Source organism: Strongyloides ratti, assembly GCF_001040885.1.
Source record: "Strongyloides ratti genome assembly S_ratti_ED321, chromosome : 1".
Classification (NCBI taxonomy): domain Eukaryota; kingdom Metazoa; phylum Nematoda; class Chromadorea; order Rhabditida; family Strongyloididae; genus Strongyloides; species Strongyloides ratti.
Genome location: NC_037307.1, coordinates 3,955,247 through 3,970,146, shown reverse-complemented (window position 1 = coordinate 3,970,146; position 14,900 = coordinate 3,955,247). Strand labels below are relative to the sequence as shown.

The 14,900-nt window shown below is 21.0% G+C and overlaps 4 protein-coding genes across 4 annotated transcripts; 2 read left to right on the top strand and 2 right to left on the bottom strand.

The window, feature by feature from the left end:
- Positions 1–86: 86 nt before the first annotated feature.
- On the top strand, positions 87–672 carry SRAE_1000129000 (Hypothetical protein; the record flags this gene model as incomplete). Its single annotated transcript, XM_024648226.1, has 3 exons — positions 87–98; positions 135–232; positions 351–672. 3 exons carry the CDS (start codon positions 87–89, stop codon positions 670–672), a joined length of 432 nt encoding a protein of 143 aa, XP_024502226.1.
- Positions 673–800: 128 nt separating this feature from the next.
- On the bottom strand, positions 801–2,274 carry SRAE_1000128900 (Hypothetical protein; the record flags this gene model as incomplete). Its single annotated transcript, XM_024648225.1, has 3 exons — positions 801–1,702; positions 1,757–2,084; positions 2,200–2,274. 3 exons carry the CDS (start codon positions 2,272–2,274, stop codon positions 801–803), a joined length of 1,305 nt encoding a protein of 434 aa, XP_024502225.1.
- A 2,881-nt stretch (positions 2,275–5,155) lies between these two features.
- On the bottom strand, positions 5,156–6,744 carry SRAE_1000128800 (Schwannomin interacting protein 1 family-containing protein; the record flags this gene model as incomplete). The annotated part of the gene is made up of 4 exons (XM_024648224.1): positions 5,156–5,691; positions 5,739–5,940; positions 5,988–6,107; positions 6,184–6,744. The coding sequence occupies 4 exons, from the start codon at positions 6,742–6,744 to the stop codon at positions 5,156–5,158; spliced, it is 1,419 nt and encodes a 472-aa protein (XP_024502224.1).
- Positions 6,745–9,948: 3,204 nt separating this feature from the next.
- SRAE_1000128700 (Phosphatidylinositol phosphate 5-kinase type III) lies at positions 9,949–14,761 on the top strand (the record flags this gene model as incomplete). Its single annotated transcript, XM_024648223.1, has 2 exons — positions 9,949–10,195; positions 10,242–14,761. The coding sequence occupies 2 exons, from the start codon at positions 9,949–9,951 to the stop codon at positions 14,759–14,761; spliced, it is 4,767 nt and encodes a 1,588-aa protein (XP_024502223.1).
- Positions 14,762–14,900: the final 139 nt, after the last annotated feature.

Sequence of the window (14,900 nt, the reverse complement as noted above, 5' to 3'; positions counted from 1 at the left end):
TAAAAATGAAAGTTATTTTACCCATTTTTTTAATATTTATACTATTTAATTATATTTTTTGTAAATTGAAAGATGATAATATTTTGATGCGTCATGATGTAAGTTATTTTAAAATTTAAATAATTTTTTTAAAGTTTATTAGTGGCCAACGATATATTAAAGATTTATCCTTAATAGGAATTCCCTCAACAATAGGACGTGTTCGTTTATTTTTGATAACATTAAAAGCAGTGTAAGTTGTCATATATAAATGGTGTTTTATTATAAAATTTTATATTAATTTATAAGTACTGTTTTATAAGCATATCCTATTATCTTGCGTAATAAATTAATTGTAAAATCTACTTTAGAAGTTCAAGTTCAATAATTGACATATGTCATCTTAAATTAAGATGGACAGATTCTGAATTTTGGAATGATGGTTTTGATAATAGTAATAGAAAATACCATATTATATGCGAAGTTTATTATAACATAGAAAATAATTTCAAAAAAGTAAAATTTCTAGATTTTTATGTTAATGATGAATTCACAGGTTATGATGAAAAATTTCAACCTGATGCTAGTCATGCTTATGCTGTCATTTGTGGTGTTCAAGCAATTAATTCAAAAGGATTAGCTGGTAAATGGAAAGATTCAAAGATGATAAGAATTAAAAGAGCTACTTTATAAATATAACTTATTATGTAAAAAAAAAAAATAAAAAACCTAGGTTAAAAAAATAAAAACACATTTTTTTTAAAATAATAATTCATGAATTAAAATTAAACTAGAGATCGTATTTTTTAAAAAAATTAAATTTAACTGTTTCCCGTTCCTACTTTATTTAATAACATCTTTTCAACATTATTATTTTCTTCTAATCTTGTTATATCATTTTTTTGTTCTTGTCTCATTGTAATTATACTTTTATTAGATTTATCTTTTGGAATTTTTCTAAAATTAGTACGGCAATTAAAAAACATACATGTAATATATGATATTATACAGATTATTAAAAGTAATGCTGTTAAGATTGTTATTAAGGGTATTGTTAACCATTCAGGGATATCAATAGATAAGTTATTAAATGATAATGTTGAGGAAGGTTTATTGGTATCTATTTTAATGTTGTGATTAGTAAGATCATCAGATGTTTCATCAAAGTTTTCTTTTGTATTAGAATACAATGTATCATTTGAAACTTTATTATTTGTAATATTTTCTGTTTTAAAATAAGTAGAAATATTTTGTATAGTTGTTGGTGACAAACTTGTTGTTGTAACAATTTCATTTTCTTTTATAATTTGTTTTGTTAATGATGTTAAAGTAGATGGTATATAAAATGTTGTGAATAATTCTGGTAGTATTGTAGTATTACTTGATATAAATATATCTTTCTCATTAAAGGAAGTATCATTTTCATGATGATTATCATTTAAATCAATTTTTTGTATATTATCAATAATATCATCATGGTTATAATCTTCATCCTCCTCATTATATTCATCTTCATTTTCATAATTCTCATCATCATCATCATCATTTTTGTTATCTTCAAACATATCAAAATGAATTTCACTTAAATCATCAATTTGATGAGAAAAAATTTTATTATTTGATAAAGTTGATATACTCATAAGATCTATACCAATAATATATGAAAGTAAATGTTCTCTTGCCTGTAAAATTTGTACCAAAACTTCTGAAGGTATCACATTTTCTAAAATACAAAAATAAGATTAATTAACAATTATAATAAATAATCAAAAACTACCTTTTGTTAAGTGATTTTCTTTACCAATAACATTTATTTTAACTTGACCTCCTAATGGTGTACATTCTATTGAACCCCCAATAACAACATCTTTTTCAGTAATACGTTTTGTAATTCCAATTTTTAAACAATCCAATACTAAGGCACACTCTTCATTTATCCAATTTGATATTTTTTTTCTTATCAATGTATCATCAAATGTCTTTTCTTCTTGTTGATTTGGACAATTAATAAGTTCAATTTGAACCCAATTAATATATTTTTCTGTCATATTTTGTATTTCAAATTCTTTCCAACAACTTTTACAATTACATTGATATAATGTTCCCTAAAATATATATATATATATATATTTATTAATTTGTTGAAATTTAATATGACAATCAAAATAATAATTTATAATACCCATAAATTGGGTCTTGTTAACAAAAGATGTCACTCACTTTATTACAACTTTTTTCTTTATATGAAATTGGAGAACCTTGAAGATAAATAATAATATGGCAAAGAAATGCCATAAAAATTATTAACCATTTTCCTATCATTCTTCAAGAGACATACATAGGTATTATTTGATAACCAGTAGATAGTTTTAGATCAATATAGATGATCATAAATTAAAGAAAAAAAAAATACCCACAAATTGGTAAAAGAGAATATTAACTCGATTACGTTTATTGTAATAAAAGGTATTATATCAATAATCTAATATAAACACTATATATGCGCAAAACTTTATCTGAAAAATCAAAAAGAGATAACATTGAAGATTTAATTGCATTTCTTGTATTAGAATATTAATATAAAGAATATAGTTACCGGCAGTCGGGTGAATTATGAAGAAGTTTTAGGAGAATATTAAACTATTACATGGATATATATATATATATATATTTATATTAATATAAGATTTTAACTAATTACATTAATAAAAATAAATCTTAGATAAACAAGGTAGGGGTAAAATGATTTATATTTAAAATATATGTACTTATAATAAACATTAAAGTTAAAAAGTTCAAAATGTGTTGATTTATATGAAATTTAATATAAATATTATAGTAACACCCATTTATTAAGTGAAGATGTGTTGTAGTTTACAATTATATAAAGAAGAAATTTTATATTTAAAAAGAAAATAACATAATAGGCATCTTTTTAATTTAATTTGAAGGGCATAACTGATATCAATTTATAATGCTTCAGGTTTTTTAATGTTGTGATAAGTAAGATAGATTAGTTGGTGATTTAAAGTTTGAAATGTTATTGTTGATGTAAAGTTTAAACAAATATTTAGTAATAAGACAATATTAATTATTGGTATTAGAGGATAACAAATAAATTTTTAAGATAACAATGATGGATTAAGGTTGTCGTAATGTAATTTTGTTTCTTTATACTTGTCACAAATATTTTATCAATTGTTATTATGTTAAAAGCTTTTGATAAGTGAAAAATTTTAAGATTAAAATTGTAAAAAGGGCCAAAATAAAATTTAATAATGTATGATGAGGGGTATATTATAAATAATAATTACTAATATAGTTATAATAAATAGAAAAAGCTTGTTACCGCAATTATGATCTTTAACTTCTAAAGAAAATAATATTTATAAATTACTGATTGAAATAAATAATACAGTTTATTATATATATTTATATATATAGGATGAATTATATGTTGGTCCAGTTCATAATAATGAAATAATATTATAATTAACAACTGTATGACTAATAAAACTACCACTTAAGCTTCTTTTAACATTCATTCCATTTACTAATTAAAAAAAAAGAAGTAAAAAGTTAATTATTCTTATAAGAAAAGATGAGCAAAAAGTAATACTTTCATTTCAATTATCTTTTTATGATCATAATAAAAAAAATTAATTTTTTTTGAATAAATAAATAAAAACTTAATAATAAAAATTTTATATATCAAAAATAAAAGTTATAATAAATAAAAATTTTTTAAATATTTCATCACCAGGTATTAATATCATAAAAATATTTATTATAGGAAAAAATTATATAAACTATTTTAAAAATTTTAAAGACTGTACTATATATGATCATAATCTTTTTTCTATATTATTACATTATATTATAGTTAAATCAACAACCCATAAACTAATTCCAGAAAATATTATATTTATTATATAAACCTAAATACATGAATTAGCAAGAGATAATATATGTGAAATGATAAAGTAGATAATTTGAAATTACAACTACTTGTTGAAGGCAATTTGTAATTTTAATCTTTAGAATTTTATTTAAGTAGATAACTAATTATGTTAAAATATATTTCAAGAATATTATTAACCAATATACCTAAATAATAGTAAAGAAAAAAAAAGTAAAATTTTTAAATTTAAATTATTAAGAATAAGTGTCAATGTCCTTGTTATAGAGATTATTAATATTGTTGGTACACAATTAAATCCTATGTAAATATCTTTAAAGGCAATTTAACATTAAAAGCCGCATAAAACTTGTTATAGATAAAATAATTTAACTTCTTAATTAAATATATATATAAAGTTATTTATCTTTAAATACCGATAATGCCAATAAATAATATTATAAATTGAGGAATTCTAAAATATCTCCAATTATATTTTTAGCTTTTTTGTAAACTTATAAAAGATTACCGATAATAAGTACTACTTCCTATAACAAATATTATGATAAGCTTCATAATAAGTTGATTGTTTAAATAAAAAATAATTTTTTTTTAAAATTATTTATTCTTAGTATTATAAATACTATACATTTTTTTTCCCTTAAATTTTTACCATTTATATGTAATATTTAATTAAAATATATTTTTGTAATTCATAGTATTATTAAAATTTTTACCATTACAAAATTCATATTATAGTAGTTTATAAATTTTTAATAAACTTTTATATATATAAATATTTTTTATATTCCTCATAAATTAAGTTGAATAAAAAATTATATCATGTAACTTATAGTATTTAATTATTAATAATATATAATACTTAACATATCCATTTTTAATAAAATAGCCATAAAATTATTTCAATATCCAAAATATATCTTTTACTTTTTTTTAAAATTACTTGTGATATTTAATAAAATTAAATATTCATAGATAATTATGTGATAAAATCAAAAATAATTAATTATATTAAATGTTTTTTTTTTATCTACTAATTAGACATACAGTCTCATATTTTTAACAATATTTTATGTATAAATTATTTCGTACTATAAAGAATTTTAAACAAAAATTTTTTTTTATCCAATAAATAAAAAATATTTTTAACAAGATATTTCAAAGTTAAGAGTTAAAAGTACTAAAAATAACTATACATTTTTTATCTATACTTTTAATAAATAATATCTCTAAGTAATAATTAAAATTTCTACTGAATTATTTTTTAAAAAATCCAAAAATATTTAAAAAACCGGCTGGATAGGAATTTGACAATTTTAGGCCACCAAAAATTTTGTCATTCTCTGCCCTTGGGGTGTTGTGAGCTGTGGCAGATTTATTATTATCATTTATTTCCTTATCTTCTGTAATTTCTTCCAAAAAGTCATCCTCCAGTGACATAAAATTTGGTAATTTAGAAATTTGTTTTGTACTATTTCTACTATGTAATAAATCATCAATATCACAAATTAATGAATCCTGTTGCATATGTAAAATATCTCTTTCTATTAAAAGTTTCACCAAAGTATTATTTTGAGTGTCAACTTTTCTTTGCAATTCATTATATAAATTAATTAATTCTAAATTATTTTTTTTAGTCAATTCAATTCTAGTAAATTTTTTATTTAACATATCTTTACATGAAATAAATCTTCCGGCTTTTTTTTCAAAATCAAATTGGAGTTTGACGGATTCTTTGGCTTTTAATAAAATTTCATAAGATTTTTTATTGTCAGGTGGCTTTTTTTGTATTTCTAAATCATTTTATATAAATTTATGGTATTATTTTTTTGACACTTACCATTATTTATTTCATTATTATTATTGTTGTATATCTCTTTTGAGGAATTAGGAATTAAGAATGGTTTATTTAGATATATATTTTTATTTGAGGAATGATTGCTTTTTATATTTGGAGCTGATTTGCTTTTAGTCTTATAGAAGGTGTTTGAACAATTTTGTGAAGTATTATTTTCATAATGTAATTCATTTAAGTAACAAATCTAAAATTTTAAATTATATATTTTTATAATAAAAATAAAAAATATACCTGAAGTTTATTTGCTGCCTGAAGTCTTTCACCAAAATTAGACTTTTTAGGATATGTATTTATAGGTGGTGATGGTTCACATATTAATTCTTCATATTGTAATGCTAATCGCCTACGAACCTAAAAAAAAAATATATATATATATATATATATTTATAAAATAATAATAATAATTATTATTATTATTATTACTTACTTGGTCACCTAATAATCGCCTCGATATCATATCATGTTCAATGGCAGAATTATGCAATGTTTCTTCAATTTTTTTAAAATCTAATTCAGGTAATTTACATTCAATTTTTTCTATCTCCTCCATAACCAATTTTTTATTATCATTTATTTTTTGTGATTCTTTTTCAAATGTATAATCTTTAACAAAATTTTCATTTGAATTTTCTTCAGACATTATTAAATTTTCAAGTGATGTTTGTTCAAAACTACTAACTGATAATTGTAATGAACATTCAGATAGTGATGTTGAGGAATCCTTTATATCATTAGAAATATGAAGGCTCTCATAACTATTTACCAAGTTATCATCCAGAATATTTATCTCTCTTTGTGTATTTATACTATTTTCAAAATCTTTATTAATATTATAATCTTCACTATTATCATTTTGAAAATTAATTATATCTTGAGATAATTTCTCTCTTATCAATAAGTCACTACTACTCTCATTTTTTAATATTTTTGTTTCCTTATTATTATTATTATTATCTGTTCTAACATTGTTATAACATTTACCAATCATTTTTAATTTTACTGAATAATTTATATATTTTCAATATTAAAATTTATCATTTCAATATATAGAAAAACAAAATATTTTATGTCTAAAAAAAAATATATATATATAATAAAATTAGTTTCATTAAAATAAAAATATTTTAATTAAAAGTGAAAAATTTTTGTATAAAAAAATATGGATAAAATGAATTATAACAACAAAAAAAAAATATATCTATAAATTAAAATTATTATCAAATAAAAAAATTTTTTTTTCCCATAAATTAGCTGTTTAAATTTTATTTAAAGTTAACAACATAAAACTGAAGTACAATCTAAATATAAAAGTTATTGTTATGTCATCAATTTTATTTAGAAAAAAAAAATATAATAAAATTTTAGAGTTCTTTTATGAATATATATTTCATATATATATATAAATGCATATATATATTATATAAATGATGGTAAAGTTTTTTAAAAGAATTTCTGTGTTTACAATTTATCAAATTCTAGAATAAATAGGCACCCTAAAATATTAGTATTCCTTATCATTATAATACAGTATAGCATCACATAAACAAGTATATCTATGTTGTATGCATATATATCTTAAAAAGATGTCTATACGAAAATTATATAGTTTTATACATTTACTATGTAAAAACTCCGTTATAGACAAATTGTTAATTCTATACGAAGTTAAATAAAGATACATTATATATAAAATACTTTAGTTTTATATACTAAAATATTATTATAGTTGGCAAAACTTTTATTTCTTTGACATTATAATAAAATATTTTAAAGAAAAATTTTGGTAGCTTTAATAAATTTATAGTATATCATTGTTGCAATAAATAAATTAAAATATTATTTTTGGAAAATGCAACCATTTTAAAGTATTAAAAATGTAATTTTTTCTCCTTTTTTTTTTTCTAAAATTATATATTTCAATGACACTTGAAATACATTTAAGCTTGTCTTTTTTATATAAACTAAGATGTATATAATAATTTGTTATTTTAAAATAATATTATAATAGTATATATTTAAATAAAATATACTAAAGAACAAAAAAAATTTTTTTATAAGAAATACAAAAGTATATTTAAAATTATTCAATTTTTATTTAATTTAAAAGTTAAATAATAAAGTTTTCTTTTTATCTTTGATAAAAAAAAATTTTAAAACGATTAAGTGGTCATATCTTAATTATAATCAATATAATCTTAATCTATCTATTGTTGAAATGTTTTTTAAATAGAATAACTTATTAAATAATCATATGAAATATAATCTTTCAAAAGGTATTTAATGTTTTTTAGTAGGAAATGTTTAAAAAAAAATTTCTTTTTTGATTATTAAATATTTATATATAAAATGAGGATTATAAAAAATATACTGTTAAATATTAAATATATTCTAGTGCTTATGTTTAATACTCATTAAAGAAAATTCAATTATAAATGGTTTATATTATTAATTAAAATTCTCATTAAAAATCCCCTTTACCATTTGTTTTTAATTAATTCTAATTTTCAGGAAATTTTAATTTATAGGATGTGTAAACATTTTTTTATTAAATAAAAAAAAAACAAAATTTTTTAAATATAATTTTATTGAAACTATTAAACAATATTATTTTTCAAATAAAAGCAAAAAGTAAAAATATAAATGTGTAATCTAAAACTTTAAATTTGATTTTATAAAAATCTAATAACTTTACGAGAATGCCTATTTCAACTAAAAGTAAATTCTTTTATAAAAGGAAAACCTAATTTTTACTATATTTTATTTTTATAAGCAACACATAATAAAAAGTTAACGAAATTTGTAAAATAAAATTCAAAGTTAATGGCAAAAATATACTTGAAAAATTGTATTAAAAATATATAAATCTTTAGAAAATTAACAATGGATAAAAACATTTTTTTTACTCAAAATAATAATTATGATAATGTCAAATGGTTAATTTTCTTATAAAGAAAAATATTTAACATTTATATTTTTTTTTTTAAATGTGTAAAGTATTAAAATTTAATTCATAAAAATTGTTCCTCATTATTGAAGATAATTTTTTAAGAAAATTAATTTTGGGTATTATTTATAAATTAGTGTCAAATAATAATATATACCAATTATTATATTGTGTATATAATCAATAAATATATGTGGTCATAATAATATTTTATCTACTAAGTTTCTAGTAAACGTTTTTGTTAAAAATGTTAAAAAATAACAAATATATTTTTTTTTGCGATAAATTGTTTATAATAATAATGTTGAATCACAAAACATTTTTATGTGTACATAAATTCCAAATAAGTGGCACACATATTGAACCTCAAATATTCTTATTTCTTATTTAATTTTCATAAAATATTGTTTATTTTACACTAACAATAGAAAATATTTTTTTTCATTCATTTTTGTATCAAAATACTAAGAATTAAAGGCAAAAAAAAAAGAAACAATAGATTAATATATATATATAAAACTTTAATAATTAAAATTTTTTATTATTTAAATATTTATTAGTAAAAAAAATATTTATATAGAAAAAAAAAATTTGTAAAGTTTAAAAATAAAAATTTATTTTATATTAAAATAACTATATTATCTTTTAATGAATATATATATATTCAATTTTTAAATTTTTAATTGCAATTAATTATACATAAATTAACTAATATTAAATAATTCATTAGCATTTATTACTACAAATTATACAATTACCACTTTTTTTTTCTATCTTGACAAAGTGCACAATTAAAAACAATTATAGTTGTTTACATTTTCAAAGAATTTATATAAAAACATTTTTATATATTCATTTATCTTATTGATTCCCCAATCATATATGATATACAAAATTAGATAAAAAAAAACATTATTAAACAATTGTGTTTTAAGCATTATATAAAATAACATTTTTCGTGATAATTTAAAATACCATTATTTATACTATTTTTAAAAAAAAAGTATATAACAAAAATTTCCTTTTTTTTTTGTTTTATAAATAACTTTGTAAATATATTGATTATGATTTATATTAATTAAACAATAAAATTAAAAATTAAAAATTTTATTTATATACATACAAATATGTTTCATAAATAAAGTATAGTAACATTATACCAAATGAAAAATAAATGGTGATGTATATTTGGTATATTTTTAGTAATAATTATCTAGTATTTATCAAGAATAATAAATTATAATAACTATGTCAGATTTTAAAGATGAAGATACTTTTACATTTTTTACACCTTTAAGGGAAGAAAATGATGATGTTTCAAAGAATGACCAATCATCTTTATTAGTTGGGTTGTTTAATAAATTTTTCAAAACAAATACTCAAGTAAATCAAACTTTTAATAATACGAAGATCAATAATAGTAATACATCTTCAATTACCGAAAATAGTGAAAATGATATAAACAATAAAAAAGATAGTTTAACAAATGTATCTCGTAAGTTATAAAATAAGAAAATAAAAATATTATTTAAAAATAATAGTTGCAGATGATGCAATGGAAGTTCTTGTTATAGATAAAAATTTAGAAAAAAAAAATGATCAATTAAAAAAATATGATCAATCTGAATTTAAACGTTATTGGGTACCTGATTCAACGGGAAAAGAATGTTATGAATGTCATGAAAAATTTAATGCCTTCCGTAGAAAACACCATTGTCGTATTTGTGGTCAGATATTTTGTGCCAAATGTACCAATAATACTGTTGATGGTGCTGTACTAGGATATAGGGAATTCCTTCGTGTCTGTAATTATTGTAAAAAAAATATTAAACCTAATGATAAACATTTTCAAAAAAATGGTTATGATTCTGATGAAGAATGTATATTAAAATATAATGATGATAAAACATTTAGAAATACAAATGATAAAAAAATTTATGAACTTTCTCAAAAAATTACTGAATCTGCCTTTGAACCAACGAATAATGTTAGTTCTGTTTCAATGAATTTTCCTTTATTTAAAAAAAATGATGATGGAAAGAATAATGTTGCAAATTTTAGTACATCTAATGATATTACATCTTTTCAACCAACAAATATTGCATGTGAAAAACAATTACCAACATTTTTAAATATTGATGATTTGGCAAGAAATTCCATTGAAACAGATTATACAAATTCTGTTGTTGTTGCAACAAATTTTAAAAATATACAACGTAAAGAGGATTCTTTATTGGGTACAAGTGATAATAATGAACCAGAATGGGTTAAAAATATAGAATTATCCAATTCTAGTAATCAATCTGAAAGTAAACAAACTTCAGATAGTAATCCTAGTTCTTTTAATGAACAAAAATTATTTAATACCTGGAATGTATTAAATAGTTCAAATAATTTAAATGAAAAAAATAACTTATCCACCAATAATGAGATGCCCCTTAATTTAAAAGATGCTTTTGATAAAAAATTAAATGATTTTTTAGATGTATTGTTAGAAAAAGAACAAATAGATAAAACAAAATGGAAAACATTACTTTGGAAATTATCTAAAGAGATAAATGATACTGTAGAAGTTGATGTTCGAAATAAGGGTGATAATATGAGTATTTTAAAATATGTTCATATAAAAAAATTTTGTTGTAATGTTTCAAAACCATCAGCAAAATTAATTAATGGAATTGTATGTTCAAAAAGTGTTGCTCATGCAAATATGGCCACAAAAATTTATAATGGATCTGTTATGATGTTAAGTGGTAGTATTGAGTATGAACGTGTAACAGATAAATTATCTTTTATAGATCATATTTTACAACAGGAACGAGGGTATTTATCAAATCAGGTTGATAGAATTGTTTCACGTCTACCATCAATATTAGTAGTTGAAAATTCAGTGGCATATGTTGCATTAGATATGCTTCTTGATAATAATATTTGCCTTATTCATAATACAAAACCTAAGATTATGAAAAGAATTGCCCGAATTGTTGGTTCTGATGTTTTACCTGCTTTTGATGCACAAATATTAAATCAGCGTATTGGATATGTATATCATTTTTCACAAGAACATATTTTATTAAGAGATGGAAAAATAAAAACAATATTAGTATTTAAACAAGAATCTGGTATAAATGGTGTCTCAGTAATATTAAAAGCATCCTCAATAAGAGAATTAAAAGCTGCTAAAAGAATATTAAAATTAATGACATTAGCACGTTACTCATCCAAACTTGAAATTGCTTTACTTGAAATGTTTAATACAAAGCCTATTACAATTTCTTCATCAATAACACCAGCCAAATGTCTTACATGTCAATTAAATTTAATGGATTTAGATTATAATGCTAAAAATGGTTTTTTACATGAAATTAATTATTGTCATATAGGATGGTCTCCATTTATATCTGTTGGTCCACCATATATGGAAACTAAACGAGGACAATCATCAGCTATAAGACAATATCTAAAAGATAATTTATTTCCCATTGGAAATGAAAGTGACTATAAAATTTTGGCTGAAGATGAAGATAAAAAAGAAAATGATTTGTTTGAATGTAAAAAAAAATTCAAATTATTGGAAGAAGAAATTGAGGATAATTTTCAACATTTTTTTGTAAAAGAAAAAAGTTTATTAATTGAGGATGTAGATGATGACATGAGTTCTTATAGAGCTGTCTCAGCAAAAATATTCAAAGACCGTTGTGAAAAAAAAAGAATAATGGAGAAAGAGTTGATGGAGAGGCAGGTTCATCTTGCTGATGATGCAAATAGTCCACTGAGAATTCTCCAAGACAGTGATGTTTTTAATCCTGAAAATCATCAAAGAATATCTTATCTTTTTGGGTCATTTACCAAAAAATCATCCAACCCCTTTTTTTGTGTCTTACCATATGTATTAAAAATGGAATTTTATTCACAACATGATATGTGTCTTGGAATGTTTTTGTCTAAATATTGTTTTAATGATGATTATAAATGTTATGATCAAAATTGTTCAGTTCCAATGATAGATCATCAAAGAAAAATTGTTCATAGAAAAGTACGAATAGAAATAATAAGTCAAAAGTATGTTCAGTCTATTGAAGATATAAATTTATCTAAAGCAACAACATCTGCTTTTAATCAGGAAAATGTAATTCTTTGTTGGCAACATTGTCCAACTTGTATTGTATCTTCTGCTGCCACACCACTACCACATGAAGTTTGGCATTTATCATTTGCTAAATATATAGAATATTTGGCAAATTCTATCAATTGTGTAAATCTTTCAACATCACAAAATTCAAAAAATTCATGTAATCATTGTTCATTTCATGATCATCAGCATTTCTTTGCCTACAATGATTATGTAACATCTTTCAAAGTTTATCCAATTAAACCATTTCATGTTCAATTTTCACCTATTATATGTTTAATTGAACCAAGATTTGTTTCAATTTCTGGTTTAGAATTAGAATATAGAAAGGTAGATTCATTGGCAAAAGATGTATTTGAAAAAATTAATGAAAATTTAGTAAAATTAAAATTTCATCCAAGTGGAATTCGTTTTCAATTAGTACATGATACTTTAAAGGCATTCCTTGAAAAAATAGAAGTTGAAGTTAATGAAGCATTACAACGTATAAGTACAAATAATATATTTCAATCAAATAATCCTGTTATGTCAAATAATAGTGATGTTTTAAAAATTAATGATTTATTAAATTGGTCTAATCATAAACTATATGAATTAACTACATTATGGAATGATGAAGTGGCGAAAATTAATTCTCAAAGTAAATCACTCAAAAAAAGTTCATCTTCAATAAATACCAATACTGAAGATAATACAATAATAACAACAGTTTCAAGTGGAAATTTATCAGTATCTTCTACAGATACAAATACACCACTGGAACTTGTAACAATATATGATCCTTTTCCTGAAAATATGCATTTATCATTACCTCAAACAAAAGATAATGTTTGTATTATTGTTAAAGATTTAATTAGTAAAAAAGATTCAGTAAAACCAGATTATGGATCAATCATTGCTTATACTTTAGCATCAAATGAATATAAAGAGGAAAGGATAAAACTTAGACATTTAAAAAATTGTATGGACACTCCACTAAGTTTAAAAATTCCAGAGTCACAAAATAAAGAAGAAGTTTCATCCAGAAATAACGAAGTTCACCATCAAAAAAATCATATCGATATAACCTTTGAAGATATAAATGCATCATACTTTGTTAATGTTTACTATGCTGAACATTTTCAAATGTTGCGTAAAATTTGTTTTGCTGATGGTGAAGATATGTTTATAAGAAGTTTATCAAGTACAACTATGTGGAAACCACAAGGTGGAAAAAGTGGTTCAGATTTCTATAGAACAGATGACAAGAGATTTGTATTTAAAGAAATGGCAAAACCAGAAATAGATTTCTTTTTAACATTTGCCCCTAAATACTTTGATTACATTTATAATTCTATTACAGAAAAAAAAATTACATGTTTAGGAAAAATATATGGAGTTTATCGTGTTTGTTATAAAAATAAAAAAACAAATTCTCAATATAAAATGGATATTCTTGTTATGGAATACCTTTTTTACAAAAAAAATATAAAACAATATTGGGATTTAAAAGGTTCATTAAGAAATAGAAAAGCATATCCAGAAAAACATCACGCTAAAGATCAAGTTTTACTAGATGAAAACTTTGTTAATAATTTATGGAATAATCAATTTTACGTTCATCCTCATGCAAAAGCAGCTTTAACACAAGCTATAGATAATGATTCCAAATTTTTGAGTGCACAAAAAATTATGGATTATAGTTTACTAGTTGGGGTAGATTCAGAAAATGATGAAGTTATACTTGGTATAGTAGATTATATGCGCCCATATACAATAGAAAAACAAATTGAAAGTGCGGTAAAGAAAGCAGCTCTACCAGGAAACCAATTACCAACAATTATTAATCCAGAAGACTATAGAGTTCGTTTTATGGAAGCTATTAATAATCATTATATTCATGTTGCACCTGACCAATGGACAGGACTTGCTTCAATTTCTGGTTTTTAATTATTTTTCACAATATTTATTTTAATTATTTCATAGATTCTTAACAAAAGTATAAAATGTATACATGTTGATATTTGTAAAGTACATATTATTCAAAGTTACTTTTTTCTCCCTAAGACAGCATCATACTTTGGAAGAA